The 23,752-nt window shown below is 39.4% G+C and overlaps 1 protein-coding gene and 1 pseudogene across 2 annotated transcripts in view; one reads left to right on the top strand and one right to left on the bottom strand.

The window, feature by feature from the left end:
• The window catches only part of LOC127655731 (nucleotide-binding oligomerization domain-containing protein 1-like), a 22,425-nt pseudogene extending 21,580 nt beyond the window's left edge, over positions 1 to 845 (top strand).
• A 2,599-nt stretch (positions 846 to 3,444) lies between these two features.
• The window catches only part of znrf2b (zinc and ring finger 2b), a 55,793-nt gene continuing 35,485 nt past the window's right edge, over positions 3,445 to 23,752 (bottom strand). Inside the window, exons 3-5 of one of the 2 annotated variants that reach the window (XM_052143739.1) lie at positions 10,240 to 10,345; positions 10,058 to 10,140; positions 3,445 to 4,307 (exon numbers count right to left, since the gene is read on the bottom strand). In XM_052143739.1, coding sequence (XP_051999699.1) covers positions 10,083 to 10,140; positions 10,240 to 10,345 — 164 coding nt within the window. In that variant the 3' untranslated portion in view covers positions 3,445 to 4,307; positions 10,058 to 10,082. Of the gene's footprint in view, positions 7,173 to 10,057; positions 10,141 to 10,239; positions 10,346 to 23,752 lie in introns of both variants that reach the window. The other variant, XM_052143738.1, reaches the window with a different exon arrangement.

The following is a 23,752-nucleotide window of genomic DNA, read 5'->3' as shown; positions in this document are numbered from 1 at the left end:
TGTCTGTGCCAGTTAAAGAAACGACTAAGAATTAGTTTTAAACATTCTATAAATCCATTTAAAAAAATATCGGAAATGTAATCGGTTATCGTCAAAATCCATTATCGGACGAACTCCAGTAATTAATAGTTAATATTTTAAATGCTGAAAATGTAAATGTCTATAATTCACTTCCTGCACATTATTCGGGTTGCCATACCAGCACATTGTTGCGTCGCAAAATTCACAATTCAATTCCACGTTGCATTCTCAGCGCTGCCACAAGGGGTGCTATAGCAGACACTAGCATAAACGGTCTTCTTCTACAGTAAGCTTTCTCTTTCATGGCAATTTGAAGAAAACAAAACGACAACGAAATGATTGAGAAGGTTCATTATTTACTATTGTATATATTAAAAAAAAAATAACATCTTTATACTAAATATGAACTTAATTGCAAATAATGAAGTCTGACAGATGAAATAATCCATTGAATTCTCCACAGGCTAATAGAAAATGAGCTGACTGTTCATGGAGCCAAACAGCTCGCAGAAGCCCTGACCAACAACACGGCACTGAAGGAAATCAAGTAAGATTGTCTTCAAAACATAGTGAGCTGCCTATGTAGGTAACAGGCAGCTCAGAAGGTGTTGGAACAGAGCCCGAGACCTCTCTTATCATAAACCTGTGTCATGTGGCTTATGAAGACTTGTTTCAGTTTCACTCCTCTTCTGATGTGTTCACAGCATTAAAGGAAACCAGATCTGTGAAGAAGAAGAAAAACTCTTCGTGGATGAAAAGAGGCTTCGCTTTTGCTGAGGAGGAAAACAAACGCACGTGATTTCTGTGAGATGTTGCGTAACAGCACAGATGTTGATGTAGCCTACATTAGGCACGAACATCCAACATTCATTAAACTACTTTATTACAATTGTACGGTCACAAGTTTCATAATACAGCAGGGCTTGGCGATATCACAATGTTTATGTATTAATAGTCTTATTATTTTATTTGCATTATTATCATTTCAGCCAAACAATCCATATAGTGTTCAAAACGTTTAAAGTAGAAAACAGTATAATAAATAATAATAGCAATAATAATAATAATAATAATAAAAACAAAGGATGTTTTCCCACACTGTTTTTCACTTGATGAACACAAGGAATAATTGTTTATTATTTATTTATATAATAGGACTAGAAATTAACAGGAATATTTTCTACATATATTTTTACTAATTGCAATATATGAAAAATGCCACAAAGTCGTCTGCGAACATTTTTCAGTGTTGCGGCAAATCGATCGCAGTTTTGAAACGATTAGTTTAAATTTTAACAGTTTGAACTGATTCATGGAAATAAATGTTAATAAAATTTTACAAACTTTAACACTGTTTTTGCAACTTACGAGTCTTAACTAAGACTCGTAACTAAACTCGTAACTAAACTCAGACTCGTAACTAGACTCAGACTCGTAACTAGACTCAGACTCGTAACTAGACTCGTAACTAAGACTCGTAACTTAACTAAGACTCGTAACTAAACTAAGACTCGTAACTAAACTAAGACTCTTAACTAAACTCGTAACTTAACTAAAACTCGTAACTTAACTAAGACTCGTAACTAAACTCGTAACTTAACTAAGACTCGTAACTTAACTAAGACTCGTAACTAAACTAAGACTCGTAACTAAACTAAGACTCGTAACTAAACTCGTAACTTAACTAAAACTCGTAACTTAACTAAGACTCGTAACTAAACTAAGACTCGTAACTAAACTAAGACTCGTAACTAAACTAAGACTCGTAACTAAACTAAGACTCGTAACTAAACTCGTAACTAAACTCAGACTCGTAACTAAACTCGTAACTTAACTAAGACTCGTAACTAAACTAAGACTCGTAACTAAACTCGTAACTTAACTAAGACTCGTAACTAAACTCGTAACTTAACTAAAACTCGTAACTAAACTCGTAACTTAACTAAGACTCGTAACTAAACTCGTAACTTAACTAAGACTCGTAACTAAACTCGTAACTTAACTAAGACTCGTAACTTAACTAAGACTCGTAACTAAGACTCGTAACTTAACTAAGACTCGTAACTTTAACTAAGACTCGTAACTTAACTAAGACTCGTAACTTAACTAAGACTCGTAACTTAACTAAGACTCGTAACTAAGACTCGTAACTTAACTAAGACTCGTAACTTAACTAAGGCTCGTAACTTAACTAAGGCTCGTAACTTAACTAAGGCTCGTAACTCAACTAAGGCTCGTAACTCAACTAAGGCTCGTAACTCAACTAAGGCTCGTAACTCAACTAAGGCTCGTAACTCAACTAAGGCTCGTAACTCAACTAAGGCTCGTAACTCAACTAAGGCTCGTAACTAAACTAAGGCTCAGAACTCAACTAAGGCTTAGACTCAACTAAGGCTCAGTAACTCAACTAAGGCTCAGTAACTCAACTAAGGCTCAGAATTAAACTAAGGCTCAGTAACTAAACTCAGAACTTAACTAAGACTCGTGAACTTAACTAAGACTCAGTAACTAAACTCAGAACTTAACTAAGACTCAGTAACTAAACTCAGTAACTTAACTAAGACTCGTAACTAAGGCTCGTAACTTAACTAAGACTCGTAACTTAACTAAGGCTCGTAACTTAACTAAGGCTCGTAACTTAACTAAGGCTCGTAACTAAACTCGTAACTTAACTAAGGCTCGTAACTAAACTCGTAACTTAACTAAGACTCGTAACTAAACTCGTAACTCAACTAAGGCTCGTAACTAAACTCGTAACTCAACTAAGACTCGTAACTATACTCGTAACTTAACTAAGACTTGTAATTAAACTAAGACTCGTAACTTAACTAAGATTCGTAACTTAACTAAGACTCGTAACTAAACTCGTAACTAAACTCAAACTCGGAACTTAACTAAGACTCGTAACTAAACTCGTAACTTAACTAAGACTCGTAACTTAACTAAGACTCGTAACTTAACTAAGACTCGTAACTTAACTAAGGCTAGTAACTAAACTCGTAACTTAACTAAGACTCGTAATTAAACTAAGACTCGTAACTAAACTAAGACTCGTAACTAAACTAAGACTCGTAACTAAACTCGTAACTTAACTAAGGCTCGTAACTTAACTCGTAACTTAACTAAGACTCGTAACTTAACTAAGACTCGTAACTTAACTAAGACTCGTAACTTAACTAAGACTCGTAACTAAACTCGTAACTTAACTAAGACTCGTAACTAAACTCGTAACTTAACTAAGACTCGTAACTAAACTCGTAACTAAACTAAGACTCGTAACTAAACTAAGACTCGTAACTAAGACTCGTAACTTAACTAAGACTCGTAACTTAACTAAGACTCGTAACTAAACTCGTAACTTAACTAAGACTCATAACTAAACTCGTAACTAAAGACTCGTAACTAAGACTCGTAACTTAACTAAGACTCGTAACTTAACTAAGACTCGTAACTTAACTAGAATTTAATCTAGTAAAAGCTGTAATTTTTTATAAATGCATTTTCACAAGCACAATTACAAATATCGGCAGATGATAATTAAAATCCTGCACATGATAAATGTCGAAAGGTTGCGACTGACACGATCTTTAGGAAACAATACTGGCTAAATAAAAAATGCATACAAATTATTGTGAATATATCATGAATATCGCCCAGCCGTAAAACGCACACACACTCACTCACTCACACAAACACGCTCTCCCTCTCTCACACACACACACACACAAAAAAACACACTTTCTCTCTCTCTCTCACACACACACACACTCTCTCTCTCACACACACACACACACAAATACACTCGCTCTCTCTCACACACTCACGCGCACACACACGCACAAATACAGTCTGTCTCACTTGCTCACACACACAAACACACACACACACGCACAAATACAGTCTGTCTCACTTGCTCACACACACAAACACACACACACACACACAGATACATTCTCCCTCACTTGCTCACACACACGCACACACACACAAATACACTCTCACTTGCTCACACACACACTCTCTCACACGCGTACGCACTTACACACACACACACATTCAACAAGTATTAAATGATCTGTGCTTAAAAAGATTTTGCTTTGTTTATTTTCATCTCTGTACATTTTTTGTTTCATATTTGGAATGTTACAATGAATCAAAATCATTACAAAAGTGATGATCCTCTGCACGGGCACTGTTAGACTTCACATGTTGTGTTTAATGTCCCGACTTCTGCTCCTCACAGGAATTAAAGTTAACTTGTGTACAATTGCAGGTTTCATGTCCACCTAAAATGAAAAACAAACAAACAAACAAACAAAAGCCTGAAACTAGATCAAGCACCAAGTTACCTGGTGACAGTTAAATAGCGCATAAAAGACACACTTTGACTTCTACACGGAAAGCTTTGATTGATTGACAACTGATCCAATCGGATTCATCGAGGCTCAAATGTTCCGGGAACAGACTTACGTACAAAGCAGCAAAATATCAAACATTTACATCATCAAAAAATGTGACATTTAAATGTATTATTTACTTAAGTTACATCTGAGTTTCCACACAACATATATACGATGATATTGCTGCGTTTGCTATATGCTAACGAAAATCAACATCCTCTTTCAATGTCCTAAAGATGGCCTAAACAAGGACTCATCGCCCTCAACATACAGAATTAGCAGCACTTTAAAGCTCTTATGGCGCCTTTGATTTACCACAGAAGGGTCTTTGGGGAGTCACACTTTATTCAACATCAACGGGCCGCGGTTAGTTGACGTATAAACACATAAGGCCGAACTCTACACACTGCTACAAACAGAATAACAAAGTCCCTCGTACAATCACAGATTAGTGACTTTCAAACCCAGTTGGCAGCACGTGTATGAGGAAGGGTACTGGGAAATGCCCACAACTCTCCCGGGGACAAAAATACAAATGTTGCAGCTTTTATTCAATGTCTGGCCACTAAATAAAGGAATAAAGTTCAGCATTTGTGGCATAAAGCTGACTACCACAAAAAAAAAAAAATATATATAAATAAATCACTTACAATGGAAGTCAATTGGGCCAATCTGTAAACATGACAAATACTGTTTCAAATGTATACATGATTTTACTGGGATGAACTCACTGCCGTTGCATTTTAATGGCGCTTAAGTTGTAAAATCGGCTAGAAATTTCCACAGATGCGGTTAGCACGTGATATTAGCGCTCTAAAATCATGTTTACACATGTGTTGTTTACGTCTCGTGTCTATACTTTTCAAACAAGTGAGTATTTGAATGTTTACAGATTAAACCCCCATTGACTTGCATTGGAAGCGTCTCACCATAAACATCATTTTTGCCGTAATCAACATTCTGGCACCCGGAACATTCCTTTGAAAGACCAACGCAGACAATACAAATACACTGAATATTCTCATAATGGTGTGAACAAATCCAGGTTATATTTCACCCCAAAATCAAATAGGAAATAAAATTAAATAAGGAAATCATATTTTTGCATTGTGCAATATTTTAATGACAACTTAATATTACAACCAAATTATCATTACTATAACGCACCTGGACTTTTTGAGGCTTATTGTAATATCTGTATTGAATTAAAAGGACAGTTCACCCAAAAATGAAAATTCTGTCATCATTTACTCAGCCTCATGCCACCCCAGATGTGTTTGACTTACTTTCTTCTGCAGGACGCACAGATTTTTAAAAGAATATTTCAGCTCAGTTGGTCCATGCAATGCAAGTGAATGGTGACCAGAACTTTTATGCTGCATTTATATTCTTTTTGGAGCTTCAAAGTAATCCGGTGGTTTAATCCATGCCTTCAGAAGAGCTATGATAGGTGTGGGAGAGAAACTGATCAAAATTGAAGTCCGTTTTTACTATAAATATCCACTTTGACATTCTGAAAGTAAAAGTGAAAGTGGAGATTTATATATATAAAAAAAGGATTTAAACATTGATTTGAAATATACCATCCCAATATTATTAAATATTGATATTGGGATGGCATGAGGGTGAGTAAATGATGAGGGAATTCACATTTTTGGGTGAACTGTCCCTTTAAGGCCCAGATCTGTTTGACATACAAACAACTGATGTGGTTAAATATTTTTATATGATAAATATGAATTGCATAAATGATCACGATGAGACCTGTGAGATGTGCTACGGTGCATCTGAACTCTGACGCCCCTGACATACATATATATATTACTACGAGACTCCAGATGCACGGGACAGTTGTGAAGTGAGCGAAACAACGACCGCCTCGACTCCATAGAAACAGATGCGAGCGAAAGAGGGCGTCACATGGGTGCAGGGCACTTCAAATCTCAGTATGGCTCAGGGCCACCCCGAATCAGAAATCACCGGAATGGCCCGTCATATCCAGGCACGAGCGAAATGGCTAATGAAATCATAACTTTGTCTTTTCTTGATTCCATCGCGCCCGTCCACTAGGGGGCGAACAAAACGTAGCCACCTCCGCTCTTAGGATTTGAAAATGAAGGCACTGGTAGATACAGTCCCGCAGAAAGTCTTGAGAGTACAATCGACCCCGATAATCCGTGAATTAAATGAGACGGTCAGCTGACCCTGAGTCCAGCCAATGAAATGAACAGACGAGTGTCTCTGGGTGTGGCTACATTACACAATACAAACATGTTTTTTTTCGTACCCAGTATTTTTGTCTTATCTTGCAGTAAAAAAGTTATCGTACACCATTTTGCGTCTCAAGGAAATGCATCGAGTTTTAAGGATGTTTTACTGGAACACAAGACAAAAATCTGATTAGACATTTTTTAGCAGAGTAATCCGAACATCTTGGTTGAAACATTGTGCAACAGAGGAGCAAATCTATTATCTGAGATCTTGAGTTTTCGTATTATCAAGATGTGGGAAGAGAGTCAACAGCACAGAGTTTCCCTGAAGATTGCTTGAATGAGTTTTGGCACGTTGGGGTTTATATATGGAGACTGGCAAGGGGGCGGGGCTACGGGTAAAGTGGGTGTGGTTTGAGTGATCAGGCCAGTCCCGCTCAGCCTGAACAAGCCGAAGTCACAGTGTCCAGATGAGGAAGACAGTTCACATTGCTGTCCGCTAGTAGCATACATCGCTTCTCACGACCAGGAGGATAAAAACCTGAAACACAGGGGAAAATTCGCTTTAATATGACCGTGACAACGGCGTGGATGTAAAGATAACAGGAAACGCATGATCTAATTAAGCGTGCTATTATGTTCAGAATCTGCATACACACCGTTTGCGGGTCAATTTTGACATTTAGTTGCACATGAAGAAATGATTAATATATTAGAAGGAAATAACAGTACACACAGTAGACCAGCACCCACGGATGGCGTGTGTGCATTAACTATCGCATAATTTCCCAAAATACTGAATCAAATCAATTGCACATACTGTGAATAGTGAAGATGACATTTACTCATGACCTCGTGTGGATCCAGTGCGAGCAGCGATCTCCTGACAGTTTAAACGGCCGGGATCGTCTGCTTGGATTGTCACGGACTGACCATCCTGATTTGTGAATCAAAGGAACTTTTAATTCCTGGCTGATGAAACGCTTCAGAGGACGATATTACAGGAGCGCTCGACGCTTGATTTCCGTGAGGTTTGTGAATTGCATCTGTTTATACAAGATATCTGCATATTTGCAAATGGTCACTGTGGCAGGGCGGAGGGTGGGGTCGTGATCCTACACACCCGGTCCCGTATTAGGCTAATCAAGCCTCAGAGAGGGATAAAGGTCGACTGCAGAGGATCGTGCGGGAGAGAGAGATCGTTTACGGACATGTCCGTCATGCGTGTGTGTTTGTGTCTTTGTTTTAAGTTTATCATTAAACTATTATTTATATTGTCAAGCTGGTTCTCGCCTCCTCCTTTCCATTGACTGCGTTACACTGGTGCCGAAACCCGGGAAGGAGGAGGGATACGCCGTAGTAGAGTTCTCGCCACTACCGTCCACCCCAACGGAGCAGCCGATGCCATCTGCCGGGGGACGAGGAGCCCAGCCGCCTGAAAGAGGACGATGGCCGCTGACCGCGAGGGGAGAAGGGGCTCCTACCACCTGGATCAGGAGAACCGCTGCCAGGGGCGGGGGAGACCCCTTCTGTTCCCAGAGAACGCGGCGGGGCGTTCCATCCACCAGGGGCTGGAAGTCTGCCTCTGACCCGCCCGGAGTGGCGCGGCTGTCATCGTCTTTCAGGCGGCTGGGCTCCTCGGAGAGACTGATATAATACGTGCTTTAGAAGTAAATAAATGCTGGATCTGCTCAAGTTTTGTGAGGTTGGTTTATTACATTTGCATTTATGCATTTGGCTTACAGAGCCCTTATTACAGGGACAATTTAATACTTTATTATTTATTACAGTTTATTACTATAATGTCATAATTATTAAATTATTACATCTGTTTAAATGAGATATCTGCATATTTGCAGACGGTATATGATGTTAGTTTTATTTTTCCCTTGTTATCATTTTATCATTATATAAGACAGTTAAAGTGACGGGGAACGGTTGAGGAGAGAGAGGGAGAATGAAACAAACGAGCACTTTAACATGATGAGCTCAAACGCGTCTGTCTCTGATATGCGGACAGTTTAAATGACACTGTGTTGCACTCCGGACTATTATTGTAGTAACACACGATGGCACGTGACAACAAAACCAACCATGACTGATCGTTTACGTGTCTGAGTCGCTTCCAAGTGTGCCGTACAAGCCCTCAAAAGTGAAGCCAAAGCGTCTCGATCGCCCCCCGGTGGCTGGTCCTAGTATAGGTCATAAACCCCGCCTCCCCATGTTATTCAACGGGACGTGAGACCAACTAAACAATTAAATTACACTTCACATATCTTTTTTCCAAAGATAGTTTCTGTCATTTACTGTCGTTTCTATCACGTTGATGTCATTTCAAGTGTTTGTTTTCAAAATAAGTTTGTTTTTAGTTATTTGATGCTATAAAAACGCTGCTGTGACATCATGATTGACAGCTGTGATTGACAGGTTCTCTGAGTGAAGTAGTCACTGAAGCACCAACTGACTTTTTTCGGGATCTTCGGAGGACTGAGGAGATTGGAGCTTTAAATGTAATATCTAAATTTCTATAATTAATTATTTCACACCGTCATAAGTCAAAAGTGCAGGGGCGTGTGCTTGCGATTGATTCAGCGAGAGTGAGGGCGGGGCCTTGATTTCGCGGCTTTACTTCCTGCTCACTACTGCGCAGGTCTGGTCCCGAAATTGCAACTGCGCAGACTCAAGTCCCAAGATGTCAGCGCCATATCGGGACACTGGCGGCTTCAGTTCTCACCAATGGAAAAGAGCGAAGGGGCGTCGGCCATCTTTTTTTACAGTCTATGGTTGCTTCACACGCAAGCAGGCAGAGTCCCAAAGTTTCCCGTACTATAAAACAAAGTGGTATTTAAACATTATTATCTACCTATCCCAGGGCCAAAAATGACCCGGACGCAATAGGAGGGTTAAACTGAATTACAGGAACCTGATTGGTTATTTAAGTGAGAAACAAATGGGTATTCATAACGGCATAAACTGACGTAAAATGGCTCTTATATGTACGGGAAGTGAAAAGCATGTGCATTTTGTACTCATGCATTGGTTCTGTTTTTCTGAGCACATTTATTATTGTAACTGTGAATTATTAGACTGACTGAATGAATATTACAGTAGAAATCATATCTTCACTATGCATGCATCTTGTACACAATTTATTTAGAATATCCACTGTATTTCTGAATAATATCGGCACATAATTCTGATATATTTATATTTATCCACTGTATGCATGCTCATGTGAAAATAATCATGAGATGTATTTGATAAATGGCAAACGAAATGTTCATGTATGCACGATTTGCGAATAATAAAGCATGATGGCTTTTTTTGATATCGTGCATTCATATGCACCTATTGTGAGACCAAAGAGTCGAGATAAATATGAGAACTTGCATGATTATTGTTTTACATGCTGTAGGAGTGTGATACCTGTGCATAGGTGACAGAGGTGTGTTTAATCTGAAGGATGTTCTGGACACGATCTGTTCACTTCAAACCACTCGTCAATACAGCTGAGAAACAAAGAGCACAATTATTGTTATTAATAACAAGAGATGTACAACACCAGTTACACCAGTGTAACATATAAACACACACATGAAGAGATTTACCCTTTGTGATAGATGCAGAGGCAGGGCAGGCGTGCGATGGTATCTCCCTGCACCAGCTCCTCCAGACATATTGCACATTCTCCTGCGTCCTTCACCAGGACGTCCTCTGAGAAACAAGAACACAGAACAATCAAAGTGTTGCACTGAAGTAAATGTATCACAAATAGTTTTAGAAATATGTTCTACTCTGGTTTTATGAGACCCAAACTGTGGGAGCTCACATATATATATCAGGAATGACCAAAAGGGGGCGCAACAGATGTTCTTTTCGAGCACCACAGCTTGTCTGACTCAGTCCTGAACTCAGTGTCTCATGCAAGACAAACTACAATGCAGACATGAACATTGTTTTATTGGTTTATTTATTTTCCTCTATGGAAGTAAATGTTTCTTGTACGATTTTTACACTTCCGGCATCTCATGCAACTATTATGACTTGTCACGAGAATTAAAAGTCGTTTCATTTAAAATGGGGTCAATTTTGATTTCATGTCGACTTTCAAAGGAAACCAAAAGTAGTAAGAATGCACCGACATATTGCCAAAATATTGACCGAAAACTATCGGCATAATAAATATGAAAACGCCGATATGAAAATCCGATGGTTTATTTATATATATATATTTTTTTTATTTATAATTTTCTGTTTTAGTATTTTTTTATGCAAATATGCAGATTTAACCACAATATTATTTATTGTATACAGAAGCAACGTAACGTGTTCACTTCGCTACTGAAAATAACATTAAATAACATTGCAATTTAAAACAAATTAAACAAAATGTCCAATTATGGTCCTCAATCTCGGTACAATACTTGTACTTTTGAGAACATGTTAGTTTTTTTATATTTTGAATTTATTTAATTCTGCTCACCGCAACATATCACAACAGTATACCGCGTAATCAGACCGTGCAACGCGCCACCGAACGCTAGATCTGACCGTTCAAAACGGCACATGAGGTCATATAGCTCCTTGATATTCAAATAACTTAGTGCGCAAAAATGAATCGAAAGCCAAATATAGTTGTGGTGTTTTTTATTTTAGTTGTCATGGCAATATTTTCGTTTGCTAATTTTTTATAACTATACTATTATATAAGAGTTAACATTTATTAGTTTTACTTTTCATTATCAATAATAACCTGTAACACAGTTTGTAAAAAAATTGCGCAATCCAGATACAATAATAGCCACACTATGTAGAAGTGTCGGCACTCTTGACCTGTTGAGACGCACGGACACAAGTTTCAGAATTAATACATGTTGTTATTTTTTAAAGTTAGAGAAGCTGAAGTTTATAGTAATGGAAATATTTAGTGCAGAACATGTTCTTATAAAAAAAACAATAATAAAAGTGCAAGACTTTTCAATACCCCCGGAGCAACCTGGAGTTATGTGTCTTGCTCAAGGACACAATGGTGGTGACTGTGGGGATCAAACCAGCAACCTTCTGAGTACCAATGTATTATACAGTGCACTTATTACAGGGACAATCCCCCCGGAGCAACCTGGAGTTAAGTGCCTTACTCAAGGACACAATGGTGGTGACTGTGTGGATCAAACCAGCAACCTTCTGAGTACCAATGTATTATACAGAGCACTTATTACAGGGACAATACCCCCGGAGCAACCTGGAGTTAAGTGCCTTACTCAAGGACACAATGGTGGTGACTGTGTGGATCAAACCAGCAACCTTCTGAGTACCAATGTTATACAGAGCACTTATTACAGGGACAATCCCCCCGGAGCAACCTGGAGTTAAGTGTCTTACTCAAGGACACAATGGTGGTGACTGTGGGGATCAAACCAGCAACCTTCTGATGACCAGTTATGTGCTTTAGCCCACTAAACCACCACCACTCACGTGTATGTAATGTTAGAACAGTGAAATGGCTTTTGTACCTCTTTGTACATGTTTAAGCATTCCTACAGCAAGTATAGGTTTTTGTTATAATTCGTATCGGCCAAAATTGTTCATATTGGTGCATCCCGAACATAAACAGAGTATTCTATTAATGCAAATCAAAAGGAGATTTCTAAACTTAAATCTCACATTTCTTAAAAAACATAATCATCTGCAAATCAAAGTCTGAATGGAGTTTGTACCTTCAGCAAAACCTGAGAATATTTCAATCAATACATTCTGCCACACGAACACTGTTATTACTAAGAGGTGACTCACGGACGTGCTGATGCATTGTTTGGTGAATTGATGTGGATAGATGCGGTTTAATCGATCAGGGGATTGTGACATTTAATTACATCCATAATGTGATTTGTTCCTGTAATACATCGGTTTGACAGAGTATCAGCCTTCCTCATCCAAACACACGTGACAACAATCTCCATCGTTTTAATCAGTATTATCATCTTTATCTAAACTACATTTAAAACAGGATACATTAACATTTTGAGAGAATATATCTTTCTGAACTATGAAAGAACAATTCGGTTTTCCTCCGGGAGAGACAATTCACCAATTTTATACAGTGCATTTTCATTTATTTATAAAAACATTCAATCAAAAAATGAAAGCAGCGGCTTCCTTCGTGATGTCCTGCCATGGACACCATACCTGTTTAGTGTTTTCTGTATTGTAGACTCATGAACAGAGATGTTAACCAGCTCCAATGATTCCTTCAAGTCTTTATCTGTCACTCTAGGGTTAATTTTGACATCATTATCGGTCACTCTAGTGTTCTTCTATACCTCATTGATCATTCTGCGGTGTTCCCTTTGAGTCATATTGACTGGACGGCCACTTCTAGTGAGAGTAGCTATAGGAGTAATCAGTATTATCGTCTTGTTTTCCAGTGGAAATATCTAAACTACATTTAAAATAGGATAAATTAACATTTTGAGAGAATATATCTTTCTGAACTATCAATGTCACTGTTAACTGAATTTCTCTGTTGGTAAAACCAGTTGTTGCCTAGATATTGCTGTCAAAAATAATGTTGGTTGATTGAATAATGCAATAAACACAAAATATAATTTTTATTCTAGGCCTTAAAACTTGTAAGCTTATACAAACTATTGTTTACAGTATATAAGATCATCCTAAAGAATGTGGCTTAATGTCAAACTGAAGTTGAACTGATAACCGATTGGTGAAATTAAATTTAAAGTGAAAATTTTGGTTAGTTTGTCACCATTTAATTTAATTATTTGTATTCATTATTTTATTATATTTAATTTAGCAATGCATTATATTATAGTAACTCAATATTTAATATAGATGTATTATATGTATGTTCCTTACTTTTCATTGTGTTTGATGTTGGTAATATTAGTTCCGCTTTCACTTGTTTCCGCAGGGACGGTAATAAGTGCGACACGCTCTCTCGTGAGAGGTAAACAAATGACGGGAGACTGAAGAGATGTTTCTGGACTCTACAGGTGTTGCTGTTAATGCTGTTTCCTCAGCAATCATTTAATAAAGATATTTGAATTATACCAATCTTGTATTCTGCGTTGTTATTATTATGATACATGTGACTTGCGGACACGGAGATGCTGCGACCGCAGATAATAATAAAAAACGATTCACGCATGATGCGCCAGTTTAGTGTAAATAAAGCTGCGTACACACTGCCGGCGACATCGCGCGCGACAGCGACACCATCCCATTCATTTTCAATGAGAGCACAGCGACTTCCGGCGACACGAGCTGTCGCGACCGTTGGCGACTAGATGTGGGCGTGTCCAGCGACGCGACAAAGTTGAGACAAGTTCAACTGTATTCAAATGAAGAGCGACTAACGGAAGCGACAGCCAATAGGAGAGAAGATGGGAGAGCTCACGTGAGCCTTCTCTCTCTCTCTCTCTCTCTCTCTCCCTCAGCTCCTGCAGTAATCAGGGGACCTGATGTTTTTCGCCGCAGATAAACCGCCGCTATGGCAAACAGCACGCCTTGTTTCTCATTCATCTTTGAGTCTTTTCCCTCCAAAATGTTTGTTTTTAGCGGCAAGAAAAGAGATTCGCTGTCAACAGCAATGGAATGACATCCGTGAATGTCATTTATAAACGTTACTAGGCAACCAGTAGTGGGAACGCCCACTGGCGACCTGCAGCGACAAAGTCTCTGGCAGTGTGTACGCAGCTTAAAGCGTTTAGCGCACGTAAGCAAACGGAACCGAACTCAGATCACTTCTGTTTCTGTAAGCATGAGAGGGAGATGTGGAGCACAGAACCGCTCTGAAAACACTGTAACAATGCGCTAACTTAATATAGACCGGACTGAGCCGCGCAAATACACTTTGAAGGGAGCAGAATATTTATTTATTGAATTAAATCGCAGCCTTTGCAATTTAATAATCGCAAAAGGTCATATCGTGGTTTCGATTTTATTTCGATTAATTGTGCAGCCCCTATTTGTAACCCTTCCCAGACGGATGCGTTTCAAATCACCGTTTTCCTCAACGCTTCTGGAATTCCTTTCGACTTTGGCATACTTCATGCAAACTTCACGCAGCTGAACGAGTTGTATTTATGTGTTGATGTGATTGAACAGGGCTGTCAGTAATCATGTCTGGGTGTGTCTCGCCCAGCCGGACCCCATTATGAATGCAGGTTCATAGATAACAAAGGGGGGCAAAAACTTTTTCTCACAGGTCCACTTGGTATTGGATCACTTTTTTTGCTTCAAATAAATAAAATGATCATATAAAAACTGTATTTTGTGTTTAATCAAACTGCCTTAATTATGAGATCTACATCAAAAACTGAAGAAATCAAGAGGGGGTAAATACTTCTTAACAGCGCTACATTTGCTAGTGGAAGTTACTGAATTTACTCAAATGTTTAAGTTGGATTTACTCTTACGAGTCATTTTTACAGTGTGTGACCGTTACACTGTTAAGCATTTGATAAACACTCACTAATGTTTTTCCCGTCTGTGGGGTGCCGAGGGGCCGCCGTGCCTTGTTAAAACGGAGTATGTTTACAGTTACTATACTGTTATGAATGCTGCCTATGATGCTTTAACAAAATACAGCCTATTGTTACAAAGTTTCATGCATGGAGAAACAATTATAAAGAGTGCAAGTGATTTCGGGTTTTGGCGTAAAGCCCATTCAGACCTCTGGTGTGTGTATGTTCAGCTGTGGTGTCAGTATCACTGGTGGAATGTCTGTACTTCAGCTCTAGTGCATCGCATCACATGACTGCAGTGATCTGAGCCACCATTCACGACATCAGTGACCTTCAGAGAGTGGCGGGAATATACAGAGCTGCGGAAATGCAAACGTAAACTGCCTACACTAACACACACACGCATTAAAAAGCATTCAAGCTGATAAATCTCTGCAGCACAAATGCCTGTTAAAGGTGTCTATCACCATCTATCATACATAAACATGAGTTTCAAGAACCAAGAGAGTATGGACGTCACCTGGATTAAGGTTTGCTTCAGAAGTTAGTAACCAAATTAAGTCTAACATGTACAGTAGATACTAAATCTAATTATATCTCTTAGCTAAACTCTTAAGATAAATAATAAAGAAGATATTTGGGCTGAAACGGTACTGCAAAATCATCAATTTCAGTGCTGTGAATCTTAAGATAGAGCGATGGATACGCTTCTGCATATATATCTCTCTTTTTGTCTTCTCTTTTCATTGTGTGCTTTCCATCCACAAGACAGATGAGTATTGACTAGGGCTTCTCTTCTCTCTCTCCATACAAAGCATTCTCTCCGCTGATAAAACACCATTTACAAACATGCAGCTTCTATTGCATCTGGACCACAGTAAGTAATTCAGTGGATTGATTTGGGGGAAATAAGACAAACAGGCATTTTCTGTAAGCCATATCACCGTCACGTGACATGAGTTATGCTATATCCCCCCCCAAAAATAAGCATTTTACATAATTGTACTGCATGCAGTCATGAGATCTCATTCAGTGCCATTCTGTGCCATTTGAGTCATCATTGAGTCTGTGTCATGCACTTGGCAACATCTCCTGGTGGTCATATGTAATTAGATTGGACAATCCTCTCTGCCCATATTTGGATGATTTTTACCTCTGGTTTAGTGTTACTCTCTGCCCATATTTGGATGACTTTCACCTCTGGTTTAACGTTCGCCTCTGCCCATATTTGGATGACTTTCACCTCTGGTTTAGCGTTCCTCTCTGCCCATATTTGGATGACTTTCACCTCTGGTTTAGCGTTCCTCTCTGCCCATATTCGGATGATTTTTACCTCTGGTTTAGTGTTACTCTCTGCCCATATTTGGATGACTTTCACCTCTGGTTTAACGTTCGCCTCTGCCCATATTTGGATGACTTTCACCTCTGGTTTAGCGTTCCTCTCTGCCCATATTTGGATGACTTTCACCTCTGGTTTAGCGTTCCTCTCTGCCCATATTTGGATGACTTTCACCTCTGGTTTAGCGTTCCTCTCTGCCCATATTAGGATGATTTTTACCTCTGGTTTAACGTTCGCCTCTGCCCATATTTGGATGACTTTCACCTCTGGTTTAGTGTTACTCTCTGCCCATATTTGGATGACTTTCACCTCTGGTTTAACGTTCGCCTCTGCCCATATTTGGATGACTTTCACCTCTGGTTTAGCGTTCCTCTCTGCCCATATTCGGATGACTTTGACCTCTGGTTTAGCGTTCCTCTCTGCCCATATTTGGATGACTTTCACCTCTGGTTAAGCGTTCCTCTCTGCCCATATTTGGATGACTTTCACCTTTGGATTAGCGTTCCTCTCTGCCCATATTTGGATGACTTTCACCTCTGGTTTAGCGTTCCTCTCTGCCCATATTCAGATAACTTTCACCTCTGGTTTAGCGTTCCTCTCTGCCCATATTCAGATAACTTTCACCTCTGGTTTAGCGTTCCTCTCTGCCCATATTCGGATGACTTTGACCTCTGGTTTAGCGTTCCTCTCTGCCCATATTTGGATGACTTTCACCTCTGGTTAAGCGTTCCTCTCTGCCCATATTTGGATGACTTTCACCTCTGGTTAAGCGTTCCTCTCTGCCCATATCTGGATGACTTTCACCTTTGGATTAGCGTTCCTCTCTGCCCATATTTGGATGACTTTCACCTCTGGTTTAGCGTTCCTCTCTGCCCATATTCAGATAACTTTCACCTCTGGTTTAGCGTTCCATTACGCTGGACAACGTAATACATAATTTACGATCGTTATCTGATCGAGGAAAGCTAACGTGTTTTTAGCTGTGTGCACATTGTGTGGATTATCTCATTATCTACACATCCGATTATGTTGTGTGTGGGCTCTTTGTAAAGGTAATCACCTCCTCTTAAGTAATAGTATGTGTAAGTTTATGTTCGGTTTATTTGTCATGAAGTTATAATCCAAAACATGGCATATAAGCAACACCTTTTGTACATTTTAAAGTTAAATACTTCCATCTGGTGCACTTTGAGAGCAAAATTAAGAGGCTAGTGTTGTTCTCTTGTAAACAGTTTTGTGCTCTTAAAGTTGCAGTAGGCAACTTTGAAATAAATTGAATTGTGAGAATCAGCACTCCCAATACTTCCCCATATACATGATGCTCTTCACCCTCAGCCAGGGTTTAATTGACTGCTGTTCACAAACAGATCCAAGGCCACAGAGTCTGTGGTGCTAACTAATCTCTCACAGGGCCTCAGTTAATTTAGACAACATGTTTATATAGAAACTATTTTCTCAATGAATAAATACTACCTACTGTAGCTTTAACAATTTCATACTCAAAAATACCGGTACTCCGGTACCAAGTCTGTACTCAAACAAATAACAATGTATGATACCAGAATTTCTGAAGGTACCAGAGTACCGGGTTTACGCGGTTCCCAATCAGAGTCGGGAACTTTCGAACGCTCACAACAAGCAAAAGATTGCGGCAAACAAAGCTGCTGCGGAGCCTCAACTGAATCTTGCCGAAAAGAAAAGTGGAAAAAGCCAGGTTTGGAAATTCATAGGTTAGGGAAACATCATAGATCAGCAAAAACCTGTTTGTAAACGCTGCTTTTGCAATTTTCTGACGAAAGGAGGAAACGCATCAAACTTAATAAAGCACCTGAAAGACAGACACCTGGATTTATTCAAGCAACTAAAGCAGGTGAGTTTTAAAGCATATTTTCATTTGCATTAGGGCTGAAACGTTTAGTCGACATTATTGACATCGTCGAAAATACAATATTGATCGAGAAAAATGTTCGTTGTCGAATAGTCGTTTGATCTCATTTAACGTAACATGAAATCACAATAAACTGTAAGGATGACGCGTGAGAGCAGCAGTTCATGCCTGACGGAGGAAGAATTACACAGATCAGTCCAGATGCACTCGAAACTTTCACAGCTTCATCTTATGTAGATCCCAAGGTATTAGGGAATTATAAAAAATAAATAATATATATATATATATAAAAATAAGAAAATTGGCAATATGCAGCTTTATTAATATGAGACGACTTTGTGCATTAGTTTGGAAATTGTTTTGTATGCTTGTTTATTTAGTTTATTTTTTGTACTTGGTAAAAACTTTAAGCATTTTTGAACACTTCAACTTTTACTTTAAGCATACATTGTACAGTTTTGTTATAATTCAAAAATAATATATTTAACTTGAAGTGTTGCTCAATGGCATAGTTTTGTTCTTAGTTCAGCTGTTAATTTGTTAACTTTGTTAATAAAAGTGTGTTGTTCAGAAACTGTTTTTGTGTTTTGCTTTGGTACCGAAAATGGTATCGACTACCGTGAAATTTCACTGGTATTGGTACCGACTACTGAAATTTTGGTGCCGTGACAACACTATCGCTAACCATTCTAAAAAGCAGAGTACAAACTAGTGATGTCCGTTTCAGCTTTTAATCTTATAACGTTACCTCAGATTGCTAACGATAGCTAGTTAGCTAGCCATAAGCAGTGTAACATTATGCCAATGAACCTAGTAATGCTAACGCTAATTTACGTTAATCATCATGATTGTAACTTTTGTAACCCAGACAACCTGTATAGCTATTACATTACATTGTATTATATTAATTATATTATGCAATAGTAAAATATTTCTGCCTTAAATTCTTCACTTTCACACATTATTTTAAGGCTCTCTGATTAACTCACAAGCCCTTGTTTCTCATGAAGGAAGACTTTTGAGATTCTGTTTCTTGCATTTGATCATCTCCACAGAAATAGAGCATCTCCTCTGTCTCACTGCGTGAATAAACCCACAATGACCACGGATATTTGACATTACATGGCTGTTATGCACAATTAATACGTTTATACCTTTATATTTTCGCAGGAGTTTAGCGCAAGTCTCTGTAGATGGCGTGCACATCAGAGCGATTGAGATGTGGTTCATCATCACTTGACGTCCGCGGTGTGGTTCCCTGAGATAAGAAAGACGAGTGTAGCTGTTAGCGCACTGCGCTATGAACCTGGTGACCCGAGTTCGATTCCCGCTCATGGCCAACACCAGTGATGATTATCTGAACCGGTCCCGGGCCTCCCCTAGGTCGACTCAGCCTAAAATGAGTACCTGGTGCGGTGTGTAAAACATCGCCACTGGGGAGACAAAGGCGGTCGGGTGTGATGCTGGCCACCCACCCTCTTGTGTACCGTTCTGGCCTTCATAGCTGTTCGCTAACAGCACTTGCCCATACAGTCTGTTAAGGCTTAATGGGGGATCTTTGTCTTTGTATGTGTGAGCGCGTGAGTTTACAGCAGCGGGGGAGGAGCTAACTGAACTAACTGGCGCACGAGAGAGAGCGCAAAACACAACCTTTTATTTTATGTTATTATGAGACTGAGAAGTGCAAAAATATTTTAGATGAGAAGTGTAAAAAACATTTCGGTTCATTATGAGACCGTGGCGGGCAAATTAGACTGTGGCGGGGCGCCATAGTCTAGTAAGTGAATGGGAAACGCTGAAATAGTCTGGTTGTATTCGACTCTTTGAGAGATTTTCAACAACATATGGCACATATGGATCAGTATGATGTTTCAGATTACAATAATATGTGCAGTGCAAAATTATTAATAAATTATCGAAACGAAAGTGGACAGCTGGTGACCTCATATAGGCCATGTTTTACCGCTGTAATCAGGCGTGCTGTTATTACTGCATATGTGATTGAAGTGTGCTTGTTTCTCTTGAGCACAGGAAACCAAGCATCCCTGTATTTGATCAAAGGAAAGACAGACATCACATCTGTAAAAGGTTTCCGGCAGTCAGCAGCGTGGTCTGCATAGTAACAGTATTCCTTTGCGGCTAAAGAGAAGACCGGGCAAATGATTCGCCCTCTCAGGGAACGATTCAACTTGTCTGACCTAAACCCGGGATGTGAGAGATATAGATCCATGCGTCATGCATGCTGCAGTTATTAACATGCATGTCACAGCTGGGTCACCCTCTGCGACCCCTGTGACGGATCACCACGCTGGAGATTAGACCATCCTGTTACCAAGGCAACAAGACAGCGATTGGCACTGTTGCTTTTACGATTATGGTAAAAGAGCTACGTGGATAGATGAAAGGGAACTATAGATGAAGGGGAACTTTCAGATGTGCAAAATAATGGGTCTTTGTGACAAAATTATATTTAGCGAAAGCCATTAGCGAGCAGTATGGTTATATTTGGTACAATTACTACATGCAAAAGCCTCCTTTTGGAGGGCGTGTCCAACATACTTGCATGTGTGGTTAATTGCGCAATTGTTCAAATGTAAAATCACAAGCAATACACCCACGAAGCGCACACGCAATTTGATAGATTGCACGAGTGATGTCTTTAAGACATCTCAGACATTGCAGCTTCATTTCTGGTTATAGCATAATTAGGCGTCAAGAACTGGAAGCGTGTAGGCACCTGTTAGTTTTCTTATTATTCTTCTTCTTCTTCTGGCTGGGAGTCTATGGCAGAACCCTTTGGAGGAACGTTGTTAAATTTGGCACACTGATAGAGGACACCATAAACTATAATTGACCCAAATTTGGGGTTTCTAAACCATACCATCTAGCGCCACCAACAGTTCAAAGTTGCACTTGTTTTTAAGCTCAACTTTTGAACCATAAGTCCTAGAATCAATTTCCAGCTGAGAAGATTTTCCGTCATTTTGACTTTGATTTCACTGTTTCGACACAGTGCCACCTAGTGGCCAGGAGATATGAAAAATGACTATTTACGCTTATAACCTCTATATGGTTGGCCTAAAATTATGATGCTGGTGTCTTTAGATTTCTTGGGGCATAACAAGTCGAATGATATCCAATTTTCCTATGTCGGCCATTTTGAATAATGTTTTAAAAATTCAGTATTTTACAAACGCATTGGTGTGATGTCACAAAACTGGGTATGCACCATTGGCACTATGGTCCGAGGGTACCTATTGAGTTTTGGGCCAGCACCACCTTGTGGTCAAAAGTTAAAAATAAATGTTAAAATGCTTATAACGTTTGATTATTTTGGCCTATCTTCCGGTCTCTCTTTAGATTCCTTCAGTCAATACGCCGATACCAAATTTGCCATGGTCGGCCGTACTTCCTGTCCGCCATATTGAATTCTACTTTTTCGAACTCCTCCTAGGCCATTTGTCCGATTTGCAAAACATGTATCATCTAGGGACACTCACAACAAAAATTGATTAAGAGCTTTCTGATAGACAAAACGGTTCTTGAGTAGCGCACAAATGAACTTGATGGCAAGTTGCCAAAAAGCATCTGAGTTTGTATCTCTGCAACGCTTTTCAGAGATACTTTTAAGTGAGGGTAGAATATGGCAGCTTACAACAACAGCATGTAACGTTGCAAGAACAGGGATGACAATTACAAAAAACGAAAGCATGCACATATGCATGCGGTACGGAGTGTCGCAGTGAGCTGAAGAGCTAGTTTCAGTTGAGCGGACCGCTGCGCTCATGATAATTCAGAGCGGACGGATATCGATTTGTCCCTGGATGCTTTTCTCCTGCCCTCACAATCTCACTCTGAAGAAGTTGGCACAGCTGAGGGATTCCCTTTCACAGCGCCAGTGTGTTAGCATGCTGCACAGACTTCTGCGATCTGCAACCTCTCGTCGCATGCTCCTTCATGGTCATCACAGAGTGATTCAGAATAATTTTGTAGTTGAACACAGGTACACATTGGTGTCCCATGGCTTTTTTACAGACACAAATCCCATGCATGTGCTTCTCTGTGAAATCGATTACCATGTTAGATAAATGTGAATCCTTAGAGGACAACATTTTTTTTTATATTTTAATATTATTTTCCACTTTCACTGACTTTGATGTTTTCAAAGCATTTTAAGAGTTTTTAAACCTCAGTCCTGATCATAACTACCAAATATTCATTCATTTTCAGGATTTTAACCCTTTCAGTGCTAGTTTGTTTACATTTACATTTATGCATTTGGCAGATGCTTTTATCCAAAGTGACTTACAGTGCACTTATTACAGGGACAATCCCCCCCGGAGCAACCTGGAGTTAAGTGTCTTACTCAAGGACACAATGGTGGTGACTGTGGGGATCAAACCAGCAACCTTCTGATTACCAATGTATTATACAGAGCACTTATTACAGGGACAATCCCCCCGGAGCAACCTGGAGTTAAGTGCCTTACTCAAGGACACAATGATGGTGACTGTGGGGATCAAACCAGCAACCTTCTGAGTACCAATGTATTACACAGAGCACTTATTACAGGGACAATCCCCCCGGAGCAACCTGGAGTTAAGTGTCTTACTCAAGGACACAATGGTGGTGACTGTGGGGATCAAACCAGCGACCTTCTGATTAACAGCCATGTGCTTTAGCCACTACGCCACCACCACTCTGTATGTTTTTTATGTCTATTATGTATGTCTATTATTTTCACACACATGGTTTCTAGTAAACGCTGCTGTCGTCAATGAGGCGGGGGCCGTTTTTCATCCTCTAAACAGACACATCTGTAGAGTATGTGCAGTTTTACAGGGGCCTCAAAAGTTCAGATGAAATAGGTGTGTGTGTGTGTGTGTGTGTGTGTGTGTGTGTGTGTGTGTGTGTGTGTGTAATGGAAAACTAAACAACAAAAGTGTTGGAAATGGAAACAATTGCTCTCATGAATGTAAATGTCATATAAACCATTAAAACCCTTTCACATGACTCATTAAAAGTTCCCTCAAAACAATTAAATATATGTTGCGCAGCATCAAGCTACAGCAGAAATCTCCGTATCGGCCGATGATGTTTTGCGATGGAATAAAAAGAAAGAAATAAGTAAGGCTTGATACAAAAGCAACACAGCTTCAAATGAAAATGATTTCCGATCAGTGAGCCCCATTTGCAGTCACGACACGTTAGGAACGTCTCGAGTCGGAGCTTTCTAGTTCCCCTCACAGGGGTGTAGCTTATCTGTATCAGAGGCACCGAGATTTTACTACGCAAGCCTTGTTTCTAAATATAAACTCTAGAAGCAATCGATACACGTAGATTTAATGCATGTGAAATCGCTTCATTTGAGTATTAAATTAAATTTGCGGGAAAATCGCTTGACGCGTTGT

The sequence above is a fragment of the Xyrauchen texanus genome, chromosome 15, assembly GCF_025860055.1.
Source record: "Xyrauchen texanus isolate HMW12.3.18 chromosome 15, RBS_HiC_50CHRs, whole genome shotgun sequence".
Classification (NCBI taxonomy): Eukaryota; Metazoa; Chordata; class Actinopteri; order Cypriniformes; family Catostomidae; genus Xyrauchen; species Xyrauchen texanus.
The sequence above is the reverse complement of the archived record's forward strand: the minus strand, read 5'-3'. Positions and strand labels throughout refer to the sequence as shown.